The sequence below is a fragment of the Bufo bufo genome, chromosome 8 (assembly GCF_905171765.1).
Source record: "Bufo bufo chromosome 8, aBufBuf1.1, whole genome shotgun sequence".
In the NCBI taxonomy this organism is placed as follows: Eukaryota; Metazoa; Chordata; class Amphibia; order Anura; family Bufonidae; genus Bufo; species Bufo bufo.
This window is the reverse complement of record NC_053396.1, coordinates 184428124-184454124: the sequence shown is the minus strand read 5'-3', so window position 1 is coordinate 184454124 and position 26001 is coordinate 184428124. Positions and strand designations below refer to the sequence as shown.

Here is a 26001-nt window from a genome sequence, read left to right as displayed (position 1 = left end):
CTGCAAAGCCATCACGTGTTGTAGCAGCAACTGGTTAGTCTCCTGCTGCTGCTTATTAGCCTCACGTTGCTGCAGGTTTGTCTCTCGCTGCTGCAGATTAGCCTCCATGAGGGCCTTCACAACAACCTCCATTTTGTCGTGGGGCACTGGTTGTAATACAGCTGGTTTAATGTACGACATACAACCGTAACAGAAAAATGCAGAAACCAAAAATATTGGCAGTCACGCCAGTCTCACTGCTCATGCAAGCATCCCCCACCAATGTAGGGACTCGCTCTGGTAGACAGGATTAGCGGACGCAGTATATAGGCAACAACAAGTTATTTGGATCAAACAGTTTAGTGTTTTATTCACACTTTAGACAAGTGACAAAACAGTCATAGTCAAACAAAAAGTCACCTTGCGGTGTTGGTGGTAATTCACACCATGTGGCAATTCTGCCTCAAAGAGTCCTTGCTAATAGCAGCACCAACCTGTTTTCACACCAAACAGGTAGCAAGCCTTCATCCAGAAACAAGGCTCCCAGATCCCAACACAGAGACCTGGCTTCTGAGCCCAGCTGCCTATTTAAGGACAGCCAGGTGCTTACAAAACCCGGACCGGGATTTCAAATCCAGTCCGTTATTTGACCTCATCTGGCTGTAAATCAGCCCAGCAGCACATGCTGGGAGGAAAATAACTGTTTTCCCAGACCAAACCTCTCTCTGTGTCACAACTTGGAGAGACCTTGCTGATGCAGTATAATTGCCTTGTGTCTTGTTACTGTGCACAATTTTGCCATGGTATGTGAAATGCAACTTCCACAACCTCAACTTTGTAGCAGAGTTTGGCTGCCCCTTGCCTGGTTTCTGTAGCAGTTAATAACTATGTTTCATACTACATATAAAAATTAAGTTCAATATTAACTGTTTGGTATAACTAGTTAATCATACACCTGACTATAATTCTACAAAATCTCTGACTTTCCCTGAAAGAAAAGGGAGGTCAGACCAAATATTGATTTGTGTCACAGATCAGTGAGTGTGGACAACTACAGTGTCTTCAAAAAGTTTACATACCCTTTGAACTTTTCCAGATTTTTTCATATTATACTCAAACTTACGGTAAATGTATTTTATTGGGATTTTATGTGATAGACCAACACAAAGTAGCGAGGATGTGGGAATTTAAAAAGCAAATGATACATGGTTTTCAATTTTTTTTATAAAATCTGAAAAGTGTAATGTGCATTTGTATTCAGCCGCCTGTACTCTGATACCCCTAAAGAAAATCCAGTGTGACCAATTGTCTTCATAAGTAACCTAATTAGTAAAGTCCACCTGTGTGTAATTTATTTACATATAATTAAACCTGTTTTGTGAAGGTCTCACTGAGGTTTGTTAAAGAACATTGGTGATCAAATAGCATCATTAAAATCAAGGAACATACCAGACAGTTCTGGTAAAAAGTAGTAGAGAAGTGTAAAACAGGGTTAGGTTACAATAAATTTCCCAATCCCAACCTATAACATCTCACAGTGCAACTATTAGTTGTGTACTCCACAAATCTGATGTTTATAGAAGAGTGGCAAGAATAAAGTCATTTTTCAAAGCAAGCCATGAGAAGTATTGTTTGCTGTTTGCCACAAGCTACAGTCAGGTCCATAAATATTGGGACACTGACACAATTCTAAAAATTTTGGGTCTATACACCACCACAATGGATTTGAAATGAAACAAACAAGATGTGCTATTTACATCCAAATCAGGTGAACGGTTTGCATATGTGCCTCCCACTTGTTAAGGGACCAAAAGTAATGGGGCAATTGGCTTCTCAGCTGTTCCATGGCCAGGTGTGTGTTATTCCCTCATCATCCCAATTACAATGAGCAGATAAAAGGTCCAGAGTTCATTTTAAGTGTGCTATTTGCATTTGGAATCTGTTGCTGTCAATTCTCAAGATGAGATCCAAAGAGCTGTCACTATCAGTGAAGCAAGCCATCATTAGGCTGAAAAAACAAAACAAACCCATCAGAGAGATAGCAAAAACATTAGGCGTGGCCAAATCAACTGTTTGGAACATTTTTACAAAGAAGGAACGTACCAGTGAGCTCAGTAACACCAAAAGACCTAGAAGACCACGGAAAACAACTGTGGTGGATGACCGAAGAATTCTGTGTACTTTGTTTGCGCATACACAAACCTGCGCTACTGTACGTGTGACATACTTGCAAGCATATATACCATTTAATTTGTGCAAGGTGAGCAGTAAGGGATGGGGAAGTGGCCGTGCTTCTGATGGTGCACGCAGAGGCCGTGGCACTTGGCGCGGTGAAACTGTGCCTGCTGCCAGAGCACAAGAAACACACTCATCCATGATACCTAACTTCATGTCCCAGTTTGCAGGGCGGCGCAGGACACCACTCTCGAAGTCAGACCAGTGCGACCAGGTGGTCGGTTGGATTGCAGCAGATAATGCTTCCAGTCGGTTAAGCACCACTCTGTCTTCCACAAAGTCCAGTCTCAGTAGCCAAGAGTCTGGTCAACAGAATCCTCACCCTGATACTCCTTCCACCCACACTCGGATATTCCGAGGAGCTGTTTTCATCGCCATTCCTTAATTTGGGCCTCTCGACAAGCCCACTTGAAGAGGGACATGAGGAGATCTTGTGCCCTGATTCCCAAACTCTGGAGCATCCACAGTCAAAAGAGGATGATGGTGGGGAACGGCAATTAGTGTTTCACGAGGTGGATGATGATGATGAGACACAGTTGCCAATAAGTCAACCGCAATGAGTGTCTCAAGAGGATTATGATGAAGATGAGGATAAGGTTGTTGTTAGGTCAACAAGTCAGGAGGATGACCAGAGTGAGGAAGTGGAAGAGGAGGTGCTGGACAATGTAGTAACTGACCCAACCTTGGAAGGTGGCAAGCCGCGCGAGGACAGCAGTACAGAGGGGGAGGGATCCGCATCAGGCTGGAAGAGGCAGTGGGGTGGCAAAAGGGAGAGGGCGGGCCACACCAAACAGGCCCGCAACTGTTCCCTGGAGCACCACCTTGCGGCAATCTCCCTTGCCAAGGGGTAGGTGTTCTGCAGTCTGGCGCTTTTTTGAGGAAAGAGCGGACAATAAAAGAATTGTCATTTGAAAACTGTGCCATACCAAAATGAGCAGGGGCGTGAACACTAGCAACCTCCCCACCACCAGCATGATCCACCACATGGCATCAAAGCACCCTAATAGGTGGGCTGAACGCCTGCGTCCTCCACCAGTGTCTGCGGGTCAGACCACTGCCTCCTCTTCCCCTGTGTTACATGCTGGCCAATCCCCTGTCCAAGACGCAGGCCTGGATGCCTCCCGCCATGCACCTGGACCTTCGCAAGCACCATCAGCTAGCACATCCACTTCTGTGTCCCAGCACAGTGTACAGGTGTCTATACCCCAGGCCTTTGAATGAAAGCGCAAATACCCAGCCACCCAGCCACAGACCATAGCACTAAATGCACACCTTTCCAAATTTCTGGCCCTGGAAATGTTGCCAATTAGGCTTGTGGACACTGAAGCTTTCCGCAGCCTGATGGTGGCGGCTGTCCCATGGTACTCTGTCCCCAGCCAACAATATTTTTCACGGTGTGCAGTCCCAGCCTTACACCAGCATGTGTCCGTAACATCACCCGTGCCCTGACCAACGCAGTTATTGGGAAGGTCCAATTAACTACTGACACATGGACAAGTGCTTTTGGCCAGGGATGACGGAACACTGGGTGAATGTTGTGGAGGCTGGGAGCGGGTCGTACCCTGGGATGGCACAGGTGCTTCCGACGCCAAGGCTTGCGGGCCATACTTCCATCAGGGTTTCTGCCACCACCAACGTTAGTGGCTGCAACTTCTCTTCTCCTCCTCCGCCTCCTCCTCCACTTCCACCTCTGAATTATCATCTTGCAGCACCAGTCAGCCATCAGTAGCTGGAAGCAGTGCAGCACTGCAGTGTGGAAGCGGCAACAGGCCGTGCTTAAACTGATCTGCTTGGGTGACAAACAGCAGAGCTATGACAGGGGATAAGGGACCAGACTGAGCTGTGGCTCTCACCACTCAGCCTACCACCAGGCATGGTTGTGTCTGATAATGGCCGTAACTTGGTGGCGGCTTTGGAGCTCGGCAAGCTCACACACATACCATGGCTAGCCTACGTGTTCAACCTAGTGGTTCAGCGGTTTCTCCAAAACGACCCCAATTTGCCTGAGTTACTGGTGAAGGTGCGCCGTATGTGTGCCCATTTCCGCAAGTCAAAGACAGCTTTTACCGGTCTGGAAACGCTGAAGCAGTGCTTGCAATTTCCAGCTCACTAACTGTTGTGCGACGTAAGCACGCGCTGGAACTCGATGTTCCACATGTTGGTCAGGCTTTGTGAGCAGCAGAGGGCAGTAGTGGAATACCAGCTGCAACATGGCTGTCGCCTTTCTAGTCAGCTTCCGCTCTTCACAAGCGACGAGTGGGCATTGATGTCTGACCACTGTGAGGGTTTTACACAACTTTGAGGAATCAACACATATGGTGAGCGGCGATAACGCTATTATCAGCGTAACCATCCCACTTCTGTGTCTACTCAAACGCTCGCTGCTCACAATTAAGGCGGACGCTTTGCATGTTCGATTTCTCAGCACTAATTGGATGATGAGGAGGAGAAGGAGCAGGAGACGGTTGCCTTTGCTACAGAGGGTAGTACAGCAAAGTCTTGTCTGTTGGGACTCTGGCACACATGGCTGACTTTATGTTAGGCTGCCTTTCCCGCGACCCTCGCGTTGTACGCATTTTGGCCAACACCGATTACTGGTTGTTCACCCTTCTCGACCTCCGCTACAAAGGGAACTCTCATCTCTCATTGCTGTGGTGGAGAGGATGATCAAAATGGCGCAATACCAGAAGTTCCTTGTGGAAAAATTGCTCCAAACGCTGGCTGCAGAGTACGTAGTTCCTTGGCCAACCAAGGAGGGGAGAAGAGGGGAACACACAGCAGTTCCAACAGAGGCAGGGCAACACTCTCCAAAGCCTGGGACAGTTTTATGATACCTTGCCAGCACCCTCAACCTGATGCGCGGCCTAGTGTCACAAGGAGGGAAAAATTTTGGAAGATGGTGAAGGAGTACGTAGCAGACCGTGTCAGCGTCCTCAGTGATCCCTGTGTGCTTTACAACTATTAGGTGTCCAAGCTGAACACGTGGCATGAACTGGCGCTTTATGCCTTGGAGGTGTTGGTCTGCCCCTCCTCCAGTGTTTTGTCAGTGCATGTAATTAGTGCTGCTGGAGGCATAATAACTGATAAGCGCATCCGCCTGTCAACTGAAAATGCTGACCGGTTGACTCTTATAAAAATGAACAAGGCCTGGATTGCCCCTGACTTCTCTACTCCACCAGAGGAAAGCGGCTGAACATAAAGGCACTCTAAATGTGGCTTTTATGGTGTATTGAATACACTGTATTCTCATGTACCCCTTCCACCACTAAAAATTGTATATGGTTCAATCTGCCTTTTCTCGGCCTTCTCCTCCTCCCTCATATCAACATGCTTATTAGGCTGCCCATATAAGTATAGAGGGTCAGCTCAGCAGCGGGCCCTCACCCGTTATTGTTTTAGATGGTCACCAGCAGGCCCTCACCCATAATGTTTTTGAGGGTCACCAGCAGGCCCTCAACCATAATGTTTTAGAGGGTCAGCTCAGCAGCAGGCCCTCAACCTTAATGTTTTAGGCGGTCAGCTCAGCAGCAGGCCCCTACCCACAAAATGTGTTAGATGATCAGCTCGGCAGCAGGCCCTCGCCCACAAAATGTTTTAGATGGTTAGCTCGGCAGCAGGCCCTCGCCCACAAAATATTTTAGATGGTTATATCGGCTGCAGGCCCTCACCCACAAAATGTTTTAGATGGTCAGCTCGGCAGCAGGCCCTCTCCCACAAAATGTTTTAGATGGTCAGCTCGGCAGCAGGCACTTGCCCACAAAATTGATTAGATGGTCAGCTCAGCATCAGGCCTTTGCTCCTAATGTTTTTGAGGGTCATTAGCAGGCCATCAATCATAATTTTTCAAGGGTGTGTATGATGCCCTCCTTTATGTGTAATAAAGGGTGTATTGGAGTGCCAGTTCCTTGTAATTTTAGCAGCCCTTTCCCTTAGTGCATAGGCTTTATGAGTGTAGGAGTGCCACTATATGAACAATTGTACCACAATGTGAATGAGGCCCTCCTTTATGTGATATTCAGGTTGTATCGGAGTGCCGATTCCTTGTAATTTTTGGCAGCACTTTACTTTATATACAGGTAAATATACAGGGAAGAATGTTTCCTAACAATTTTTCTTCTAAAATCGATTTTATCTTCGGTTTTGTGCGTATTATTGTCAGTCTGCAAAAGTGGCGTACTACTCGGACAACATCGTTCCCAGCAGCGACTTGGGAGTCCAAGATGCATCCAGACATCCTCCCCATGCTGTTCCCGAACCATTTCAGTGGTGTTTTCATCAATTTCTGACCTTTTACTATGAACCAGACACCCTCCCCTCTTTAGAGCAGTGGGTGCCTAGTTTAATGCTCGGGTTCTCCCATTGACTTCCATTGTGCTCGGGCGCTCGGTAGAGCACCCTAGCATCCCGAGGTGGTCTACTCGAGCACCCGAGCACTTTGGTACTCGACCAACACTAATCATAGCTAATACATTATTTTATTCAGTGTTTGGTCAGTGCTTTGCATCAGTATTTGATCAGAATTTGTAAGCTAAAAGTGCGAGTGGGTCCAAGACACAGATGAGATGCAAATTATCTCTGTTTTGGACTTACTTTTTTAGTTTCATGTTCTTCTGATGGATCAGTAGAATGGAAACATAAACAGTGATGTTAACACAGCCTTACTGCCACTGCTGCTGCCACCCCCAGCCCCTCAAAGATTATGAACAAGACAGCATTACTCACTGCATCATTCCAGTTTTTCCGTTTTGTGGCAGTGCTCACAGCATTGAGTCCTGGCCTTCCGAACTCCTTAACGGCAAACTGCAGCACTCCAATGTCAGAGAAAATTTCACCTTTATTTCACAGAAGACAGCGACGTTTCGACCTGTTAGGTCTTTATCAAGCTCATAAATACATACCAATAGTGAACACATAATGCAAGATATAGATGTGGAGGGCACTCGGGATCTGGGTTAGATGTGTGTGGTTTGTAGAAATGTTGAGGTAGTATGACTATTATAGGTGTGGCTTGTGCTCTTGAAGTAGTATATAATGATCACATCATAGTTGTTGCTAATAAAACATGATAATTTATTGGTATTTATAAAATAGTTGTTAATAAAGATATATAAATATATAAATAACTAAAAATGAAAAAAATAAATAAATAGAAAAGGTACGAGACGCGCTTGCTCAGCTGCCCAATCTTGGGGCACCCAACACCACCACTATTACATTGTTACTCATCTTAAATTTTCCCCTCTGTCCATATCTTCATATAATGTCCAGTATAAGGGACACACAGTCTTTCCTCCCTAGATGTTGATCCCACAACCTGCTCAAAGGGTTTCCTGCAATATGGATAAAAGACAAAGAATATAAGCATATTAAAAATTAACACGTGTTTGCGCGTCTCGTACCTCAGTTGGGGAAGTTATTTTGAGACTTACAGTACAGACCAAAAGTTTGGACACCTTCTCATTCAGAGTTTTCTTTATTTTCATGACTATGAAGGCATCAAAACTATGAATTAACACATGTATAGGCGCGGCAGACGCCGCATTTGTGTGAGGGGAGGCGCCAGCAGACCTACAAAAGGTAGGAGCAGCGAGCTCCCGGGTGACGCGGTCTTCAGCTACAGCTGACGTCACTTCCGGGATTCCTCTGCTCCTATTCTTGCTCCGGCGTCGGCGTGGTACGAGTCTCCCCGATACTTCCTCCGGTGGGTAAGTATAGGGCCGGCAACCGAAGTGAGGGACCGTACGTTCGGTACACACGGAGGGTAAGTGTGGTAGGGGGGCGGCACGGCAAAGACACCTGCAGACACATTATACTCACCAGCAGCAGCCGGACCACTGGCACGCACGCCCGGTCATTGCGGCGCATCGGCCGCCTCCTCACATGTGTTTCCTCCCACAGGTTGTTTCAAAGTGACAACTCGGCAGCATATCAAAGCAGCGCTATTGTGGGTGTGTGTAAAAGGTATGGTCTGGGGTGGTTAGGGCTGTGGCACCGCAGTCATAAGAAGCTCATCAAGCGCAACTTTCCATTACAGGGCGCCTGCTCACATGTGTTTCCTCCAACAGGTTGTTTCAAAGTGACAATTCGGCAGCCTATCAAAGCGGCGCTATTGTGGGTGTGTGTAAAAGGTATGGTCTGGGGTGGGTAGGGCTGTGGCACCGCAGTCATAAGAAGCTCATCAAGCGCAACTTTTCATTACAGGGCGCCTGCTCAGGGATAATTAAAGGTAAAGAAAAAAAAAAAAAAAAAAAATTTGGTGGTTTACTTATGGGGAAGAGGGGGGGGGGGGGCCGGAAGAAGTGTCAGTGACGTGACATTCCTGCTGCATGATAGTGGGGCAAAATACAAATCCACAAGGGGCAGTATGGCCTGGGTGCCCCCCTCATCGCTGGGCACTAGTCACGTATCTTCACGGGTCTGTCCTCTGAGTATGCGCCTCACGCACGTGCGCAGATCCGTCACGCCTTCGGATCCACAGGTCAAAGCCCTGTCACGTCTTCAGGCACCAGTAGTCCATTACGCACGCAGGACACGACTTAAGTCCTGTCACGACTACAGGCAAGCATCAGTTCCACACGGTCTTGGACACATATTAAGCCCTGTCACGACTACAGGCAGACTCGGTCCTTCACGTCCAAGGACTCCACTAAAGTCCTGTCACGACTACAGGCATACGAACGTGTATGTATGTACATATATACGTGTGTGTAGGGGGTTACGTATATACGTGTATATGTATGTATATGCAAAAATTAAAAAAAAAAAAAAAAAAATTTTTACATTCATGCATCAATTCATGTCACGTCGCATCCATTTCGGGCATGCAAGGGTCACCCCAGTCACGAGGTTCCAGGGCACGCATTGCTTTCATGTCACCATCTAGTTGGGGTGCACGGTTAGAATCCCACAGGTGATTAGTTCCGGGTACACTAGGGCATGCAGGTGGACACTCTGGGCAACAGGGCCTTCATGTCTTCACAATATCTTAGATGGAACCAGCGCAGGACCAGAGGAGCCAAGGCACGGTCGATTCCCAGAGAAGTCTCGACCTGATGTCAGACAGGGAGCACTCCCAGTCCCTCAGAGCCTGGACCATTCCAAAACTATCGGCCGAGCTCCTGCGCAGAGGCATCCCCTTTCCCGCATCAGCCAGGAAGGCAGAATTGTATCGTCTCCTCCAGGCGGATTCGGGCCCCAGCCAAGACGTGGTTACAATGAATACCATTCAAACGTCCATTAGTCAGCTGCACGCTGTCATAAATAACATGGCCTCATCCATGTCCAGCTTTCAGACCAGACTTGAAGTTGTTGAAAGCAGGGCTTCCAATCCTATCGAGGACAGCCAGGGTCCGGTGGTCCCATCTACTTCCACCGGCTTGGGCGTCCACACCCCACCCGTTTTCCCCAGCATATCCCCGTCTCATTTCATTCCTGCCACTCTGAGGAAGGACATCCTCGAGGGTAAGGACATCAATTTAGCCTCCTTACTTATTGCTACCCATGAAGTCCCTGATAACAAAACGATCGCATGCGGCGAAGTGTCGGTAATATTGAAATCCAGAGACAATCGATTAAACAGGAAGCTCAGTGTCATTGAATTCGTTCTGGCATTTAGCCTATACAGAGACGTCATCTGTACGGTATCCCCAACACGCAGAGAGGAGTTGGATCTGTACCTCTACAAGGTGGCGGAACTGGGTCACAAGTATGGGGGCACTGCCTTCTATGAATATCACCGCTCATTTTCCGCTAAAGCGGCTGCAATGCTTACCCAGTTCCGGCATTCTGTAGATTGGGCAGTCGTGGACACTGAGCTGTTCTGTCGGCACTTCGCCGGGCAGAAGTCACCAGCATGCGTCAATTGTGGGTCTTATTCCCATGCAGAAGAATGGTGCACCAATGCCAGCACGCGACTCGACATTCCCATCCCAAAAAACACCCCGGAGGCATTTCCGTCTAAAGCAGGCACGGGGGTGGACAAGTTAGGTCGGCCCATCAGATACTTGGGGAAGTCGCAGATATGCAACAATTTTAATGCGGGCAGCTGTTTCTACAATCAGTGCCGCCTGTTGCATCTGTGCGCTAATTGCTACAGGGCACATCCCCGCATTGCTTGCCCACAGAAAGGTCACAACCCCGCATGACTAAGCAGGGTAAACATCGACATGCTCGCGTGTCACCTGACAGGCCATCCCGATCTAGCTTGGGTCAGGTTTGTCATCAATGGCTGTTCATCAGGGTTTCATACCGGACAGGTCGCCATTCCCCAGGATTCGTTTGAATGTAGGAACCTCCAATCTGCATTAAATAACCCCGAGGTAGTGTCACTGCTGATCCAGGCCGAACTAGCCAAGGGATACCTCATCGGTCCATTCTCCATACCCCCGTTTGAAACCTTCAGGATCAACCCCATAGGGGTAGTCACCGGGAAGTTTAATAATAAACAAAGATTGATCTATGACTTGTCAGCGCCCCATTCTTTATCCATACCAAGTCTTAACTCACTCATCCCAGCGGAAGAGTTCACGATGAAATATTCCTCTATAGACGAAGCCATCCAGGTTATTCTGTCCTTAGGCGCACGGGCATGGCTATCCAAAGCTGACATCACGGATGCCTTCAAACTCCTTCCCATATCACCACAGTTATGGCAATGGCATGGGGTCAAATGGGAGGGCTGTTATTATTTCGCCAACAAATTAACATTCGGGTCTAGATCCAGTCCATGGCTTTTCGATCAATTCGCCAGGGGCCTACACTGGATCTTGCAGCACAAATTCCACGCTTTCCACGTCATACATTACTTAGACGATTTCCTGTTGATTGAACCCCCGTCACGACCACCGGTAGACCTCGATACCCTGATGCAAGTTTTTAGGGAACTCCAAGTACCAGTGGCTGATAACAAAACAGATGGGCCCAGCACTAGGATCACCTTCTTAGGAATCCAGCTAGACACCGCGTCTGGTCAGGCCAGTCTACCAGCAGATAAGCTGTCCAGAATAAAAACGGCGGTGCGCAACTTGCTTCAAGAGGGGGTCACGTCCAGGGTCAATCTGCAAAGCGTCCTGGGGATGCTCAATTTCGCCATGAGGATTATTCCCCAGGGCAGATCCTTCATCTCCAGACTCCTGCGCTTGTTGCCAGAGGCAGCGGATCAGAATTCGATCATCTATCTCGACCACCAGGCCAAGGCAGATCTGGTCATGTGGGATCGGTTTCTGACACACTGGAACGGAGTCTCTTTGTTCATACCCAAGGTCTCCAACAATTCCCCCGTCGTACACACAGACGCTTCATCTTCGGTGGGGTTTGCGGCTATTTACGGGGAGCACTGGATAGCTAGCGCTTGGCCGACAGAGGTATCCCGCATACCGGGGTTTTCAGGCTCATCACCTCTATTCGAGATTTACCCCATAGTCGCCGCAGCACAGACCTGGGGTAGTCAGTGGTCCAATAAAACGGTATTGTTCATATCTGATAACATGGTAGTGGTCGATCTAGTCAACAAAGGGAGATCGGCATCCGTGCAGGTCATGGCCTTCCTAAGGCGCTTCGTGTGGTTGGCGTTACAACATCATTTCAACTATGAAGTAGCACACATTGCTGGGAAGGCTAATCTGGCCGCCGACGCGCTCTCAAGACTTAACATGCAATCTTTCTTCCAGGTTTCTCCAGACGCAGACCCATGCCCGACTCCAACACCAGCTTACAGCCTCCTCCACATGGATTGAGGCAGCACTTGGAAGTGGCTAGGTTACTCATCAATCAGTCCCTCTCCAAAAAACACACAAAGGAATTATAACACCGCCTGGGGACATTTCAGCACGTTCAAACACTTATTTCCACAGGCTCACGTAGATCATGTGTCTTACATCCTAGCATTCATAGCATACTGCCATAAGACTCTTAAATTATCACACAGCACCATCAAGCTATACTTAACAGGCGTCCAGCATTTCTGGTACAGCATGTACCCCGACAGGCCATCGTTATTTTTGGCACACCCCATTAAAGCTATCCTCAAGGGTATTCAATACACTACGGTTAGACCCAAGGCTTCACGAGAACCCATCACTGGGGAAATCTTCAAATCCCTGTCACACATGTTAGATAACGAACCTTTCGGACACCATACTAGTCTACTCATAAAAACAGCTATGTATCTCAGCTTCTATGGTTTCCTACGCCCAGGCGAGTTCACATGCCCAGGCTCCTCCCCCGGGTTCCTCCAGAAGGGACATCTTGTCCAGGTAGGTTCCGCTTTCTCTCTCACCCTGCCACATTCTAAAACGGCTGGGCCGGGGGAAACCGTAGAGGTGAGATATTTTCCAACCGGCAATGCCTGGTGTCCGGTAACGGTCCTACGGGAATGGGCTGACACCATCATTCAGGCCCCAGCCCAATCTCCCCTACTAGCGTTTGGCTCCGTGCCACTCAGCATTCAAGTGTTCCTAAAGCACGTCCGGATCCTCCTGTCCAAGGTAAAGGTTAACCCGCGCTCAATCACAGGGCATTCCTTTAGGATAGGCGCCGCATCCGCAGCTTCGAAAAACGGCACCCCGGAGCACATCATAAAGAAACTAGGTCGGTGGCAGAGTTCATGCTATACCAGGTACATTCCCAATCCACGCTCCGAAATGTCTTGTGCTTTTCAGGAAATATTACTGTAAATCTGTAACACGAATCCTTTGTACCATCCGTGTCTCACGCGTCATTTTTGGCCCTCTTTAGGCTTTCCTCACAGAAGCAGTTCCGCCACACCCCACTGCAAGGTTAGGGCTCATCATCTGCTAGCCGATCCGATCACAAGTATAGGCGCGGCAGACGCCGCATTTGTGTGAGGGGAGGCGCCAGCAGACCTACAAAAGGTAGGAGCAGCGAGCTCCCGGGTGACGCGGTCTTCAGCTACAGCTGACCCTCCCACCCACAACCCTCAACTCACACATCCTCCTTTCTAGGTGGCCCTCTTTAGGCTTTCCTCACAGAAGCAGTTCCGCCACACCCCACTGCAAGGTTAGGGCTCATCATCTGCTAGCCGATCCGATCACAAGTGAAATTATATACATAACAAACAAGTGTGAAACAAGTGAAAATATGTCATATTCTAGGTTCTTCAAAGTAGCCACCTTTTGCTTTGATTACTGCTTTGCACACTCTTGGTATTCTCTTTATGAGCTTCAAGAGGTAGTCCCCTGAAATGGTCTTCCAACAGTCTTGAAGGAGTTCCCAGAGATGCTTAGCACTTGTTGGCCCTTTTGCCTTCACTCTGCGGTCCAGCTCACCCCAAACCATCTCGATTGGGTTCAGGTCCGGTGACTGTGGAGGCCAGGTCATCTGGTGCAGCACCCCATCACTCTCCTTCATGGTCAAATAGCCCTTACTTTCAAAGTTTTCCCAATTTTTCGGCTGACTGACTGACCTTCATTTCTTAAAGTAATGATGGCCACTCGTTTTTCTTTACTTAGCTGCTTTTTTCTTGCCATAATACAAATTCTAACAGTCTATTCAGTAGGACTATCAGCTGTGTATCCACCTGACTTCTCCTCAACGCAACTGATGGTCCCAACCCCATTTATAAGGCAAGAAATCCCACTTATTAAACCTGACAGGGCACACCTGTGAAGTGAAAAACATTTCAGGGGACTACCTCTTGAAGCTCATCAAGAGAATGTCAAGAGTGTGCAAAGCAGTAATCAAAGCAAAAGGTGGCTACTTTGAAGAACCTAGAATTTGGCATATTTTCAGTTATTTCACACTTGTTTGTTATGTATATAATTCCACATGTGTTAATTCGTAGTTTTGATGCCTTCAGTGTGAATCTACAATTTTCATAGTCATGAAAATAAAGAAAACTCTTTGAATGAGAAGGTGTGTCCAAACTTTTGGTCTGTACTGTATGTTATACCCAGGGATGCACAGTAGAATTACTATTGAGGAGATAAACTAGGGTCTGGGCATGATATTTGAAGCCTAATGAGAGAGACATATGTTGATAGAGTGGATTGTAGCACAGGCAGTGGATTCATATAACTGGAAAGTGACCTAACCCTAATAGGGAAAATGGAATATAATGGCATTCCTTGTGAAAGGAGGCAGTAGTAATTTAGGTTATATAGACCGAACGAACAGAAGGGCGGATGACTATGACCGGTGGGTATTAACTGGCATAGGGCATCCAGCCTAAATATGTTATGAATAAAGAGCCCGGAGTGATTGAATGGGATGTTGTCTCAATAAAGAGCCCCGTAAGCCACCAGAATGGTTGCGTCCGTGTATGCGCATGTGCATATACTCAGGGGGGATGGAGGATGAAGAGTAAGTTCGCCCCTGGGTATATGCATATATGCATGAGATGCAGTGATAAGTATGGATGCGCCCTTGGAGTGAGATGGGTGTCTGGGTCTCAGCCCCACCGGAGAGTATGTGATTCGTAAGCCGAAGGCCCGTCGAGGGGATCAAACAATACCAGCACTAAACTTTTACATCTAGTAAAAGAGAAAATTTGTATATATAAATATATGTATGCCTCTTAATGAGGATATCAATAATGTGAAAACATGATAATAATTAAATAATTGAAGAATGTCCGTTGTCAAGATATGGTGTACAGTAACTAAGGAGCTACTACGCAGTAATGTCTCTTCCGGTCATGTGATTAGGTCATGTGCTTCACGTGACCAAGGAGGGCGGAACCAGAGAAGGACCGCACACTATGACGTGAGTTGACCGAGAAGGTAGACGTCACTGATAATGTGGCGGCGCATGCGCAGAGTGAGGAAGAGGATGCCAAACACACCACGTGAGGTGTAGGAGTAATGAGTGAATAGAGCGCGCAGTGAACACTCCATGGATGTGTCCGACGGCCTGGGATAGGGGTAAGATATGGAGTGAGGGATTAGTTTAAAGACAGCAAATGTCTATTAAGTGATGTGGTTGACAAAGGATAAGTTTCTTAACCTGAAGGGGGAGGTATCTATATCTAATTTAGGTGGAGCTAAGTCTGACCAATTGTTTGAGTTTGGTGATTATATATGTGTTCACTATTAGTATGTATTTATGAGCTTGATAAAGAGCTAACAGGTCGAAACATCTCTGTCTTCTGTGAAATAAAGGTGAAATTTTCTATGACATTGGAGTGCCGCAATTTTCCAAGGTATTGCAAACCCCCAGCCCCTCCCCATTTTGTCATGGGGCCACCTTTGTCACAGTTACTGCCACTTCTGCTGCCACTGTCCCCACTCCTTCATGGGTCCACTACTGCTGCTGCTGCCACCATCCCCACTAGTTCATGGGGCCGCTACTTGAATCTTGGGGCACTGCATGGTTAAGTCCACTGTGATAAATTAGACCTGATGCTTTAAATGAGCTAACACCTGATACTGGTGCACAGTAATTACACAGCTAACAGAAGGGATTAACTATGAATCTTGCTATCCTGCACGGTGATGTAGACGGCGGTAATACTGCCTGTAATACTGATGGCACAATACGTACTGAATGTATTAACTATGAATTTGGGTGCACTAGATCGTAATGCACATGGCAATACCGATTCCCTGCACTCTCCATTCACTATCCCTGTAGTTTAAGATCCAAGCCTTCACACTGAGATTGGGTCATCAAGTGGGATGCATAAAATTAGGCAGAGTGGCCTGGGTATACTTGATTTATCGCGATTCATGACAAATTAATTAGTAATAAATCGAATTTCTTGAAAAGCTTCGGTAAATCAACCGAATCAAATTTTTCCAAACTTCACTCATCTATAGTAATCTTGCTGACAAAAAATACAAGTAATGTGCTAGTTATTTCGCAGGATGCAGGGCATACATTTAGAATGCAAAATCAAGGGCGACATTGTTGTTTTTTCATATACAAGAAAATTAATTGGTCAGCTGTAAGTTATATGAACCCTAAAATGGTTTTATTAAAAAATAAGACTCCCCTAGCAAAAAACCTTGCCACACAGTGGCACACACAACTACATTGACATAAAAATTAAAAAAAGTATGGTTCTTGCAAATAATGTGGAAATGTAAAAACTTTTCTTTTTCCATGAGACACAATAAAATTGTGCAAAGTACAAAAACATTAAAAAAGATACACATTTGGTATGAACTTAACTGGATTTTCACCTTATCACGGACCTACTGATATGGACCATTACAATAGTTTAATGTAGTAATAGAGTAATGAGCGAGCACTCATACACTTGGCAACCAAATTGACATGTGCAGAAAATATTTATTATATCCCCATAAAATACAAGTAATAAAATTTATAAGAACAATGTAGCAATAATATACAACATTACAGTCACATATTGTGGTAGATATGATCAACACTATATTCATATGACTCAATAGTGTCGATAAATTCAATAATATATATCACACCAAGAAACTTCAAATATATGCTGTTATTTGGGAAAGAGGGGGTATTATCTTCTAGCGCTCTATCCCAATTTGGGAAACTGAATGTCACTGAAAATGTTGTAGGTGTATTCACTGGGAGCGCAATATGTTCATAAAGTGTCCACAGGAATCCTGATAATGTGAAAAGTCTCTTATAGCATATCCTTTTAAGCTCGATATGAGCTTTGGATTGGAGAAAACTTTAAATCGATGTTTGGCTTACCGTCTAGCGTCTGCTGTCTCCCTATTGCTTCAATGGAGCTTTAAATATTTGCCGGCTTATTCAGTCGCTCCATACAGCAAGCTGGTTTAAATTTCGCAGGAGTTCCAAAGATCGCAGGAGTTGCCACTCTGTTCCGCAATTTCCTTTGGTGCAGCTTTCGACGATAAGAATAGTTAATCCTTTACTGTAGAGATTTTCTTCTGTATGGCCATACAGTATTATCGGAGGCTTTTCAATGCAGGTACATCACTTGTTTCACCATACGCGTTACGGGTAGATTCACTCTCCCTTCCTCAGTGGACCACTGAGGAAGGGAGAGTGAATCTACCCGTAACGCGTATGGTGAAACAAGTGATGTACCTGCATTGAAAAGCCTCCGATAATACTGTATGGCCATACAGAAGAAAATCTCTACAGTAAAGGATTAACTATTCTTATCGTCGAAAGCTGCACCAAAGGAAATTGCGGAACAGAGTGGCAACTCCTGCGATCTTTGGAACTCCTGCGAAATTTAAACCAGCTTGCTGTATGGAGCGACTGAATAAGCCGGCAAATATTTAAAGCTCCATTGAAGCAATAGGGAGACAGCAGACGCTAGACGGTAAGGCCTCATGCACACGACCGTTGTGTGCACCCGTGGCCGTTGTGCCGTTTTCCGTTTTTTTTCGCGGACCCATTGACTTTCAATGGGTCCGTGGAAAAATCGGAAAATGCACCGTTTTGCAGCCGCATCCGTGATCCGTGTTTCCTGGCCGTGAAAAAAATATGACCTGTCCTATTTTTTTCACGGCCAACGGTTCACGGACCCATTCAAGTCAATGGGTCCGTGAAAGAACACGGATGCACACAAGATTGGCATCCGTGTCCGTGATCCGTGGCCGTAGGTTAGTTTTTATACAGACGGATCCGAAGATCCGTCTGCATAAAAGCTTTTTCAAAGCTGAGTTTTCACTTCGTGAAAACTCAGAACCGACAGTATATTCTAACACAGAAGCGTTCCCATGGTGATGGGGACGCTTCTAGTTAGAATACACTACAAACTGTGTACAAGACTGCCCCCTGCTGCCTGGCAGCACCCGATCTCTTACAGGGGGCCGTGATCAGCACAATTAACCCCTTCAGGTGCGGCACCTGAAAGGGTTAATTGTACTATCATATCCCCCTGTAAGAGATCAGGGCTGCCAGGCAGCAGGGGGCAGACCCTCCCCCCCCCCCTCCCCAGTTTGAATATCATTGGTGGCCAGTGCGGCCCCCCCCCCTCCCTCTATTGTAATAATTCGTTGGTGGCACAGTGTGCGCCCCCCCCCCTTCCTCCCTCTATTGTAATAAATCGTTGGTGGCACAGTGTGCGCCCCCCATTGCCCCCCCCCCTCTATAGCATTAACAACGTTGGTGGCCAGTGTGCAGCCTCCCATCTCCCCCCCCCCTCCCCCCCATCATCATTGGTGGCAGCGGAGTTCCGATCGGAGTCCCAGTTTATTCGCTGGGGCTCCGATCGGTAACCATGGCAACCAGGACGCTACTACAGTCCTCGTTGCCATGGTTACTTAGCAATAGTACAATAGTAGAAGATTAATACTTACCTGCTGCTGCGATGTTCGTGTCCGGCCGGGAGCTCCACCTACTGGTAAGTGACAGTGACAGGTCTGTGCGGCGCATTGCTAAATGAACCGTCACTTACCAGTAGGAGGAGCTCCCGGCCGGACACGAACATCACAGCTCCCAGGTAAGTATGAATCTTGTACTATTGCTAGTAACCCGCTGCCACCAATGATCGGGGGGGGGGGGGGGGGGGCGCAAGATGGGAGGCCGCACACTGGCCACCAATGTTGAAAATGCTATAGAGGGAGGGGGGCCAATGATTGCCACCAACGATTTATTACAATAGAGGGAGGAAGGGGGGGGGGGCGCACACTGTGCCACCAACGAATTATTACAATAGAGGGAGGAAGGGGGGGGGGAGGCGGGGGGGGGGCACACTGTGCCACCAACGAATTATTACAATAGAGGGAGGAAGGGGGGGGCGCACACTGTGCCACCAACGATTTATTACAATGGAGGAAGGGGGGGGGGGGGGGGCCGCACTGGCCACCAATGATATTCAAACTGGGGAGGGGGGGGGGGTCTGCCCCCTGCTGCCTGGCAGCCCTGATCTCTTACAGGGGGATATGATAGTACAATTAACCCCTTCAGGTGCGGCACCTTAGGGGTTAATTGTGCTGATCACGGCCCCCTGTAAGAGATCGGATGCTGCTAGGCAGCAGGGGGCAGTCATGTACACAGTTTGTAGTATATTCTAACTAGAAGCGTCCCCATCACCATGGGAACGCCTCTGTGTTAGAATATACTGTCGGAAATGAGGTTTCACGATCTAACTCATATCCGACAGTATATTCTAACATAGAGGCGTTCCCATGGTGATGGGGACGCTTCAAGTTAAAATATACCATCGGATTGGAGAAAACTCCGATCTGATGGTATAAAAGGGACTCCGGACTTTACATTGAAAGTCAATGGGGACGGATCCGTTTGAAATGGCACCATATTGTGTCAACGTCAAACGGATCCGTCCCCATTGACTTGCATTGTAATTCAGGACGGATCCGTTTGGCTCCGCACGGCCAGGCGGACACCAAAATGACTTTTTTTTCATGTCCGTGGATCCGCCAAAAATCAAGGAAGACCCACGGACGAAAAAACGGTCACGGATCACGGACCTACGGACCCTGTTTTTGCGGACCGTGAAAAAAAACGTTCGTGTGCATGAGGCCTAAGCCAAACATCGATTTAAAGTTTTCTCCAATCCAAAGCTCATATCGAGCTTAAAAGGATATGCTATAAGAGACTTTTCACATTATCAGGATTCCTGTGGACACTTTATGAACATATTGCGCTCCCAGTGAATACACCTACAACATTTTCAGTGACATTCAGTTTCCCAAATTGGGATAGAGCGCTAGAAGATAATACCCCCTCTTTCCCAAATAACAGCATATATTTGAAGTTTCTTGGTGTGATATATATTATTGAATTTATCGACACTATTGAGTCATATGAATATAGTGTTGATCATATCTACCACAATATGTGACTGTAATGTTGTATATTATTGCTACATTGTTCTTATAAATTTTATTACTTGTATTTTATGGGGATATAATAAATATTTTCTGCACATGTCAATTTGGTTGCCAAGTGTATGAGTGCTCGCTCATTACTCTATTACTACATTTGCCTTTAAGAGAGGGTGGGGTGATTCCCTCTATATGAGCTTGCAGCACCATACCTTAACTACTTGCTAGTGAGCCACCACAACCTACCACTATTCATTACAATAGTTTGTTGAGCACAAAAGGGCAGTTCCGTAATCCTGGTGTGACGAATACCGCACCTCGTGGCCCCGCCTGACGTCAACTAAGTCGAGCTCACAAGATACGGATTAGTCACTGGTTTCGAAGACGTGACGTTACGCCCTCCCTGGGAGCATATCAGGTCAGCTTGGTACAGTTTACACAGACCCCTCCTGTCCACATAGGTACAGGAAGGCACAGGCGTGAGAGAGGGTGGTCCACGCGGCCTCCGGTGTAACTCCACATTCGCTCACAACCCTGACAAGCTGAGAGAGCCTTTTCACTGCCCCAGTGAAACAGAGCTTTTCCAGCCAGTTAGACTGCCACCAGTTCTTCGTTTGATATAAGCCTGGTCCACTAACGGATTATATAGGGTGAGAAACCAACCTGCAGTAGTGTAAAACTATGCCGAAAAACACAACGTGGGGATTGATGGACCGAAATACAAGGACAGCACAAGATTAAATTATATATTTAATTGCCTTAAGGGCGCACTAGACAATACACAATATACACAGAGAAAATATACAGTGGTCGGATGTGCAAATACAGGAGGTATGATACAACGGAGTTAAACAGAGCAAGGGTCAGTTAACAGGTGGATGAGTAGTCTTTCAGGTTATGATGAATTCTGGGTTGCTGTAATGCTTGGCTGTAGTCACATGGTGGCAGTGATGTCAGCAGTTTGTACACGGTCCCCTCAAACACATTACTCGATGTGACCCCCTTCAGAGAAAGACCCTGGCCTCTGCCTGCATGGGCCTTTTCACCTGTAGTCGGTCACTCCCCTCCCTCCCTCTGAGAAGAGTCCACCCTCCCTTCCTTGTCCTGGTAGCCAAAGGCCCACAAAACCCATTATGGCCCATAGCTCCAGACCAGAAGGTCACAGGGAGATGGTTCTGGGACCAACTGATCCACCTGGGTTCCGGCTACAGGTGGAGACCAAACATGGTGTAGTTATTAGGTTCCTGCTGAGAGATCTCTGTATCCCCCTTTCCTGGCACCCAACCACCAAACGACAACCAGGGGCATGTCCACCTTGATCCAGGGTCGCAGATATGAAACCAGTTTATGCCTGTGATGGACGGGAAATTCATAATTCCTTATGAACGCCCGGTTCCATGATGTCTGAAGGATTCTTTTTTCTGTTGAGCAGCTCAGCCCCCTCATCAGCATTCATTGTGCCAGAATGGCTTGAGGTGCCACTGAGGCTGAGTGAGGTGTGAATGCAAACATGTGGTCTGCTTTGAAGGCAGGCCTCCTGTGGAGTTTATTCCCTCTATCTGACAGCAAATGGCTGGAATTAAATTATGGCTGGAATTCCTCACACCTGGTATAGAATATCAGCATGAATGCTTTGATTATGCTCATACTGTACTCCAATTGCCTTCTATATCTACAGAACGCATCCATGAAGAGATTGACCGAGTCATTGGAAGGAACAGGGCCCCATACATAGAAGATCGATCTCATATGCCCTATATGGATGCTGTAATCCATGAAATTCAAAGATTTATCGACCTCCTACCACTGGGAATCCCACACAAAGTAACACGTGATATGAAATTTAGAGGATTTTTAATTCCAAAGGTAAAGTCATGCTGTACTCTAATAATAATAATAATAATAATAATCTTTATTTATATATTGCCAACACATTTCACAGTGCTTTACAGTTCCAGGCTTCATATACAAACAGTCATAAATAACATAGCAACAGACATGTCAATAATTACAAGAGGAATGAGAACCCTGATCGCAAGAGTTTACAATCTATTAGGAGATAGGGGTGACACAAAAGGAAAAGGTGCTTGTTTTGTACAATGGTCCAGCCATTTTGGGAAAATAGGGGAGAAGGTATAAAGCTGCTTGAGCCAGTCACCAGCTGGTATCCGTAGTGCTTCTGGTTGCATGTATGGAGAGGAGTTAGATCAGGGGATATGATAGACCACCCTAAAAAGATGTGTTTATATATTGTGGTTTAACCTAATTTCCTGGGGTAGGGTGTTCCAGAGAACTGGTGCAGCTCGGGCGAAGTCTTGTAGCTGGGAGTGAGAGGTTTGGATTATGGTAGAAGTCAGTCGCAAGTCATTGACTGAACGGAGAGGATGACTAGGGTGGTAGACACAAATAAGAGAAGAGATGTAGGGGGGTGCAACACTGTGGACAGAGCGGTTAGAGAAATATGAAGAAAACCAGGAGAGGGCAGTGTCATTTAGGCCGATAGACTGGAGCATGGTGAGTAGGAGATAGTGGTCTACAGTGTCAAAAGCTGCAGAGAGGTCAAGGAGAATGAGCAGAGAGTAGTTCCCATTGCATTTTGGTCATTTGTCAATTTGGTGAGGGGAGTTTCTGTGGAATGTAGGGTGAGGAAACCAGATTGTAATGGTTCAAGGAGAGAGTGAGCAGAGAAATAGATGATGAGGTGAGAGTAGACCAAACGCTCCAGGAGTTTAGAGATAAAAGGAAGATTGGAAACTGGTATGTAGTTAGTTGTGCAGGATGGGTCATGATATGTTTTTTTTAATAATGGAGTAATGATTAGTGATGAGCGGCAGGGGTCATATTCAAATTCGCGATATTTCGCGAATATTTTGTAGAATATTCGTCGAAAATTCACGATTTTTTTTTACTTGAAAAAATCGGCAAGTTAATGATTGTGTAATATGCAAATTTTCATAATTCTAATTTTCGAATTCGAATTTGTTTGCAAATTTTTCAACTTACAACTATTAGACAAAGAAGATTATAGCACTATATTAGCTAAATTGCTCTATATTCGATTTTTTTCGAATATTCGCTATATTGCTATAATTTAGTTTTTTCGAATATTCATAATAACAAACAAAATAACAAACAAAATATATAGCAATATAGCGAATATTCGAAAAAAAACTAATATAGAGCAAAATTCGCAAACACTACTACTCCTAAAGTCAAGTATATTGCAGCCTTCTTATTGGCCCACAAGCTAGAAGCAGGGAGGGATCATGTGTACTAATTAAAAAAAAAAAAAAGGGATTTTTTTTTCCGAATATTCGAAATTACGAATATATAGATCTATATTCGAAATATTAGCGAATTTTCAATATACCTATATTCGCGATAAAATTTAAAAATTCGAATATTCGTGATCAACACTAGTAATGATAGAGTTAAAAGGATAATAATCTTGAATAGATATGAAGAAATGTTCATAATAGTTATTATTTATCTAATTGCCATTCTTAGGATACAACCATCTACCCAGTGCTCAGTTCTGTTCTACAAGATCCAAAGCAGTTTAAATACCCACATCAATTCAATCCAGGACATTTTTTGGATGATAAAGGAATGTTTATTCGGAATGATGGATTCATGCCGTTTTCTTCAGGTAACAGTTCAGCACTGATAACTGGATGAGTGTTAAAATCATTAAGCCAGGTAAAATATCAGATTTTTGGTCTATGTAATTACGGGTGAGGTGAGGATTGGTAATGAGCTTAAAAAGTGTGTATAGCTATCAATTTAGGGTGAATTTTCATACAGTGTTTTGGGCATCTCAGAGATACAATCCAAACAAAAGAAGAAAACAATAGAAATTTTCCAAATTATTTCAAAGTTCATAATAAAGCACTTCTAATAGAGGGGGGAACTCATTTAAAGCTACCATCAACATCTGCTACAGAACACATATCTTGCTTTGGAGGACACAGCAGATTTGTCTATTATATTTGGTATCATGAAATACTTAATTTTCCATGTGGCAGCAGTGCAGGGAAATGAAACACGTGTTGCCAGTTTAAAGGGGTTCTACAGTTTGTTTTAACTGATGATCTATCCTTTGGATAGATCATCAGCATCTGATCGGCGGGGGGTCTGACACCCGGGACCCCTAAAGATCAGCTGTTTGAGAAGGCAGCAGCGCTCCAGCAGCGCCGCGGCCTTCTCACTGTTTACCGCTGGCCCAGTGATGTCACGACTTGTATCAACTGGCCTGGGCGCGGCTAAGCTCTGTCGCCGCTGCCTTCTCAAACAGCTGATCGGCTGGGGTCCCGAGTGTCGGACCCCCGCCGATCAGATGCTGATGATCTATCCAGAGAGCATAGTGTCCGACACCCGGGACCCCAGCCGATCAGCTGTTTGAGAAGGCAGCGGCGACAGAGCTTAGCAGCGCCCAGGCCAGTTGATACTAGTCGTGACATCACTGGGCCAGCGGTAGACTGTGAGAAGGACGAGGCGCTGCTGCCTTCTCATAAAGCTGATCTGCAGGGGTCCCGGGTGTTGGACCCCCGCAGATCAGATGATGATGATCTATCCAGAGGATAGATCATCAGTTAAAACAAACTGCAGAACCCATTTAAGCTGCAAGATATATTTAATTGTTGGAGGTTCCAGCAGCATGACTCCCTGTGATCAGCTTCCAAGTCTCCCTTCTAGATTAAAGATATCATATGCAGTAGACAACCTCTTAAAGGTTTTAGGTCTAATTTAATTTCCTCCAATGTAACTAACTACCTGCCTGGGATCCTATGTCTCACACACCCTATTGCTACAGAAAAAGTGTTTTTGATATTTTCCCATTGATATGTTCTGTTGCTACTGTATGCACGAGCACATTTACTCCTGGACTGGTAACCTTCTATTTAAACATAACCAGGTATTTTATTCCTTGTCTGAGTTTCAGTTTCAGTTTGTTGCATATAGACTCCTTTTTTCTGACTTTGCTTCTGATCTTGGACTCTGCTTTTTGCTCCTTGGATTTCTTGCTATTGAGTTTCTGCCTCCTGTTTGACTCTGCCTTTTGCTTACTTCTTCTGAATTGTTAAACTTTTCACCCTGGTTTAATCTTCGGGTTCTGTTTCTGACCCATGGCTCTGTCTCGATACTTTCATGTTCCACTATGTGTTTCACTACCAACCACTGACTACTTTAAGGTCTTCGACCTAGGGATCTCACATGAAATTGATTAGAGTTTACAATGGGTCCCACTAGTGTTGGATGAGCATACTCGGCCGAACTCTAGTTCGGCTCGAGCATCGCGATGCTCGGCACATCATGGTGTTTGACCGAATACCGCATGTGCTCGAGCACGATGCTCGAGTCTCCTCCCCGCATGTTTGTTGGCTGCTACGCAGCCAATAAACGTGCAGGTAACTACTGCCATTCACTGTAATGCCGTAGCCATGTTGGCTGCTGGCATTACAGTGATTGGCTGGCTATAACGCATCATCGGGTGCTATATAGCACCCGATGACACGTGTTCGGCTCAGTATTAGTCAGGGAGAGCTGGAGAGCAGAAGGGAGAGATAGTGTAGGTATTGAAATAGCAATAGTTTAGTTTTTATACTTGTTATAGACCCAAGAGTCCTTTTAAGGACTATTGTGTGTGGCAGCAATATATATTTTTAGTAGAGGTGGGACGAATCCAAATTTTTTCGAATCCGAATCTGAAAAGGTTCTCGAATATATCGAATCTTTCGAATCTCGAATCCTACGAATCCTGTACATAATTGTGTGAACGCACGGTGTAAGAAACCAAGTCAGACCGCGTCAGTTTGTCTGAACCTCCACCTCCCAGTCACGGTCGCACCCTATATGACCGCGATGACCCCTGCTCCTATCACTACAGAACATACAGGGTAATACAGCCACATACCTCTTACATCCAGTGACGTCTCTTGTAGATGTTCTCTTTCCTCATCTTCTCCTTTCAGACCTTCAGACCAGACCACCAGTTTTCAGCCATTTTTCGTCTCTGCAGCTTGACAAAAAAAAATAAAATCTTAGTTTACTACTTTTCCATCATTCTCCCATC

At 46.0% G+C, this 26001-nt stretch overlaps 1 protein-coding gene across 2 annotated transcripts in view; it reads left to right on the top strand.

The window, feature by feature from the left end:
- LOC121009529 (cytochrome P450 2A5-like) overlaps positions 1-26001 on the top strand; it is a 111833-nt gene that overhangs the window by 66823 nt on the left and 19009 nt on the right. Inside the window, exons 8-9 of one of the 2 annotated variants that reach the window (XM_040442728.1) lie at positions 21607-21794; positions 23436-23577. In XM_040442728.1, the coding sequence (XP_040298662.1) occupies positions 21607-21794; positions 23436-23577 (330 nt within the window). Of the gene's footprint in view, positions 1-21606; positions 21795-23435; positions 23578-26001 lie in introns of those variants that run through there. The other variant, XM_040442729.1, reaches the window with a different exon arrangement.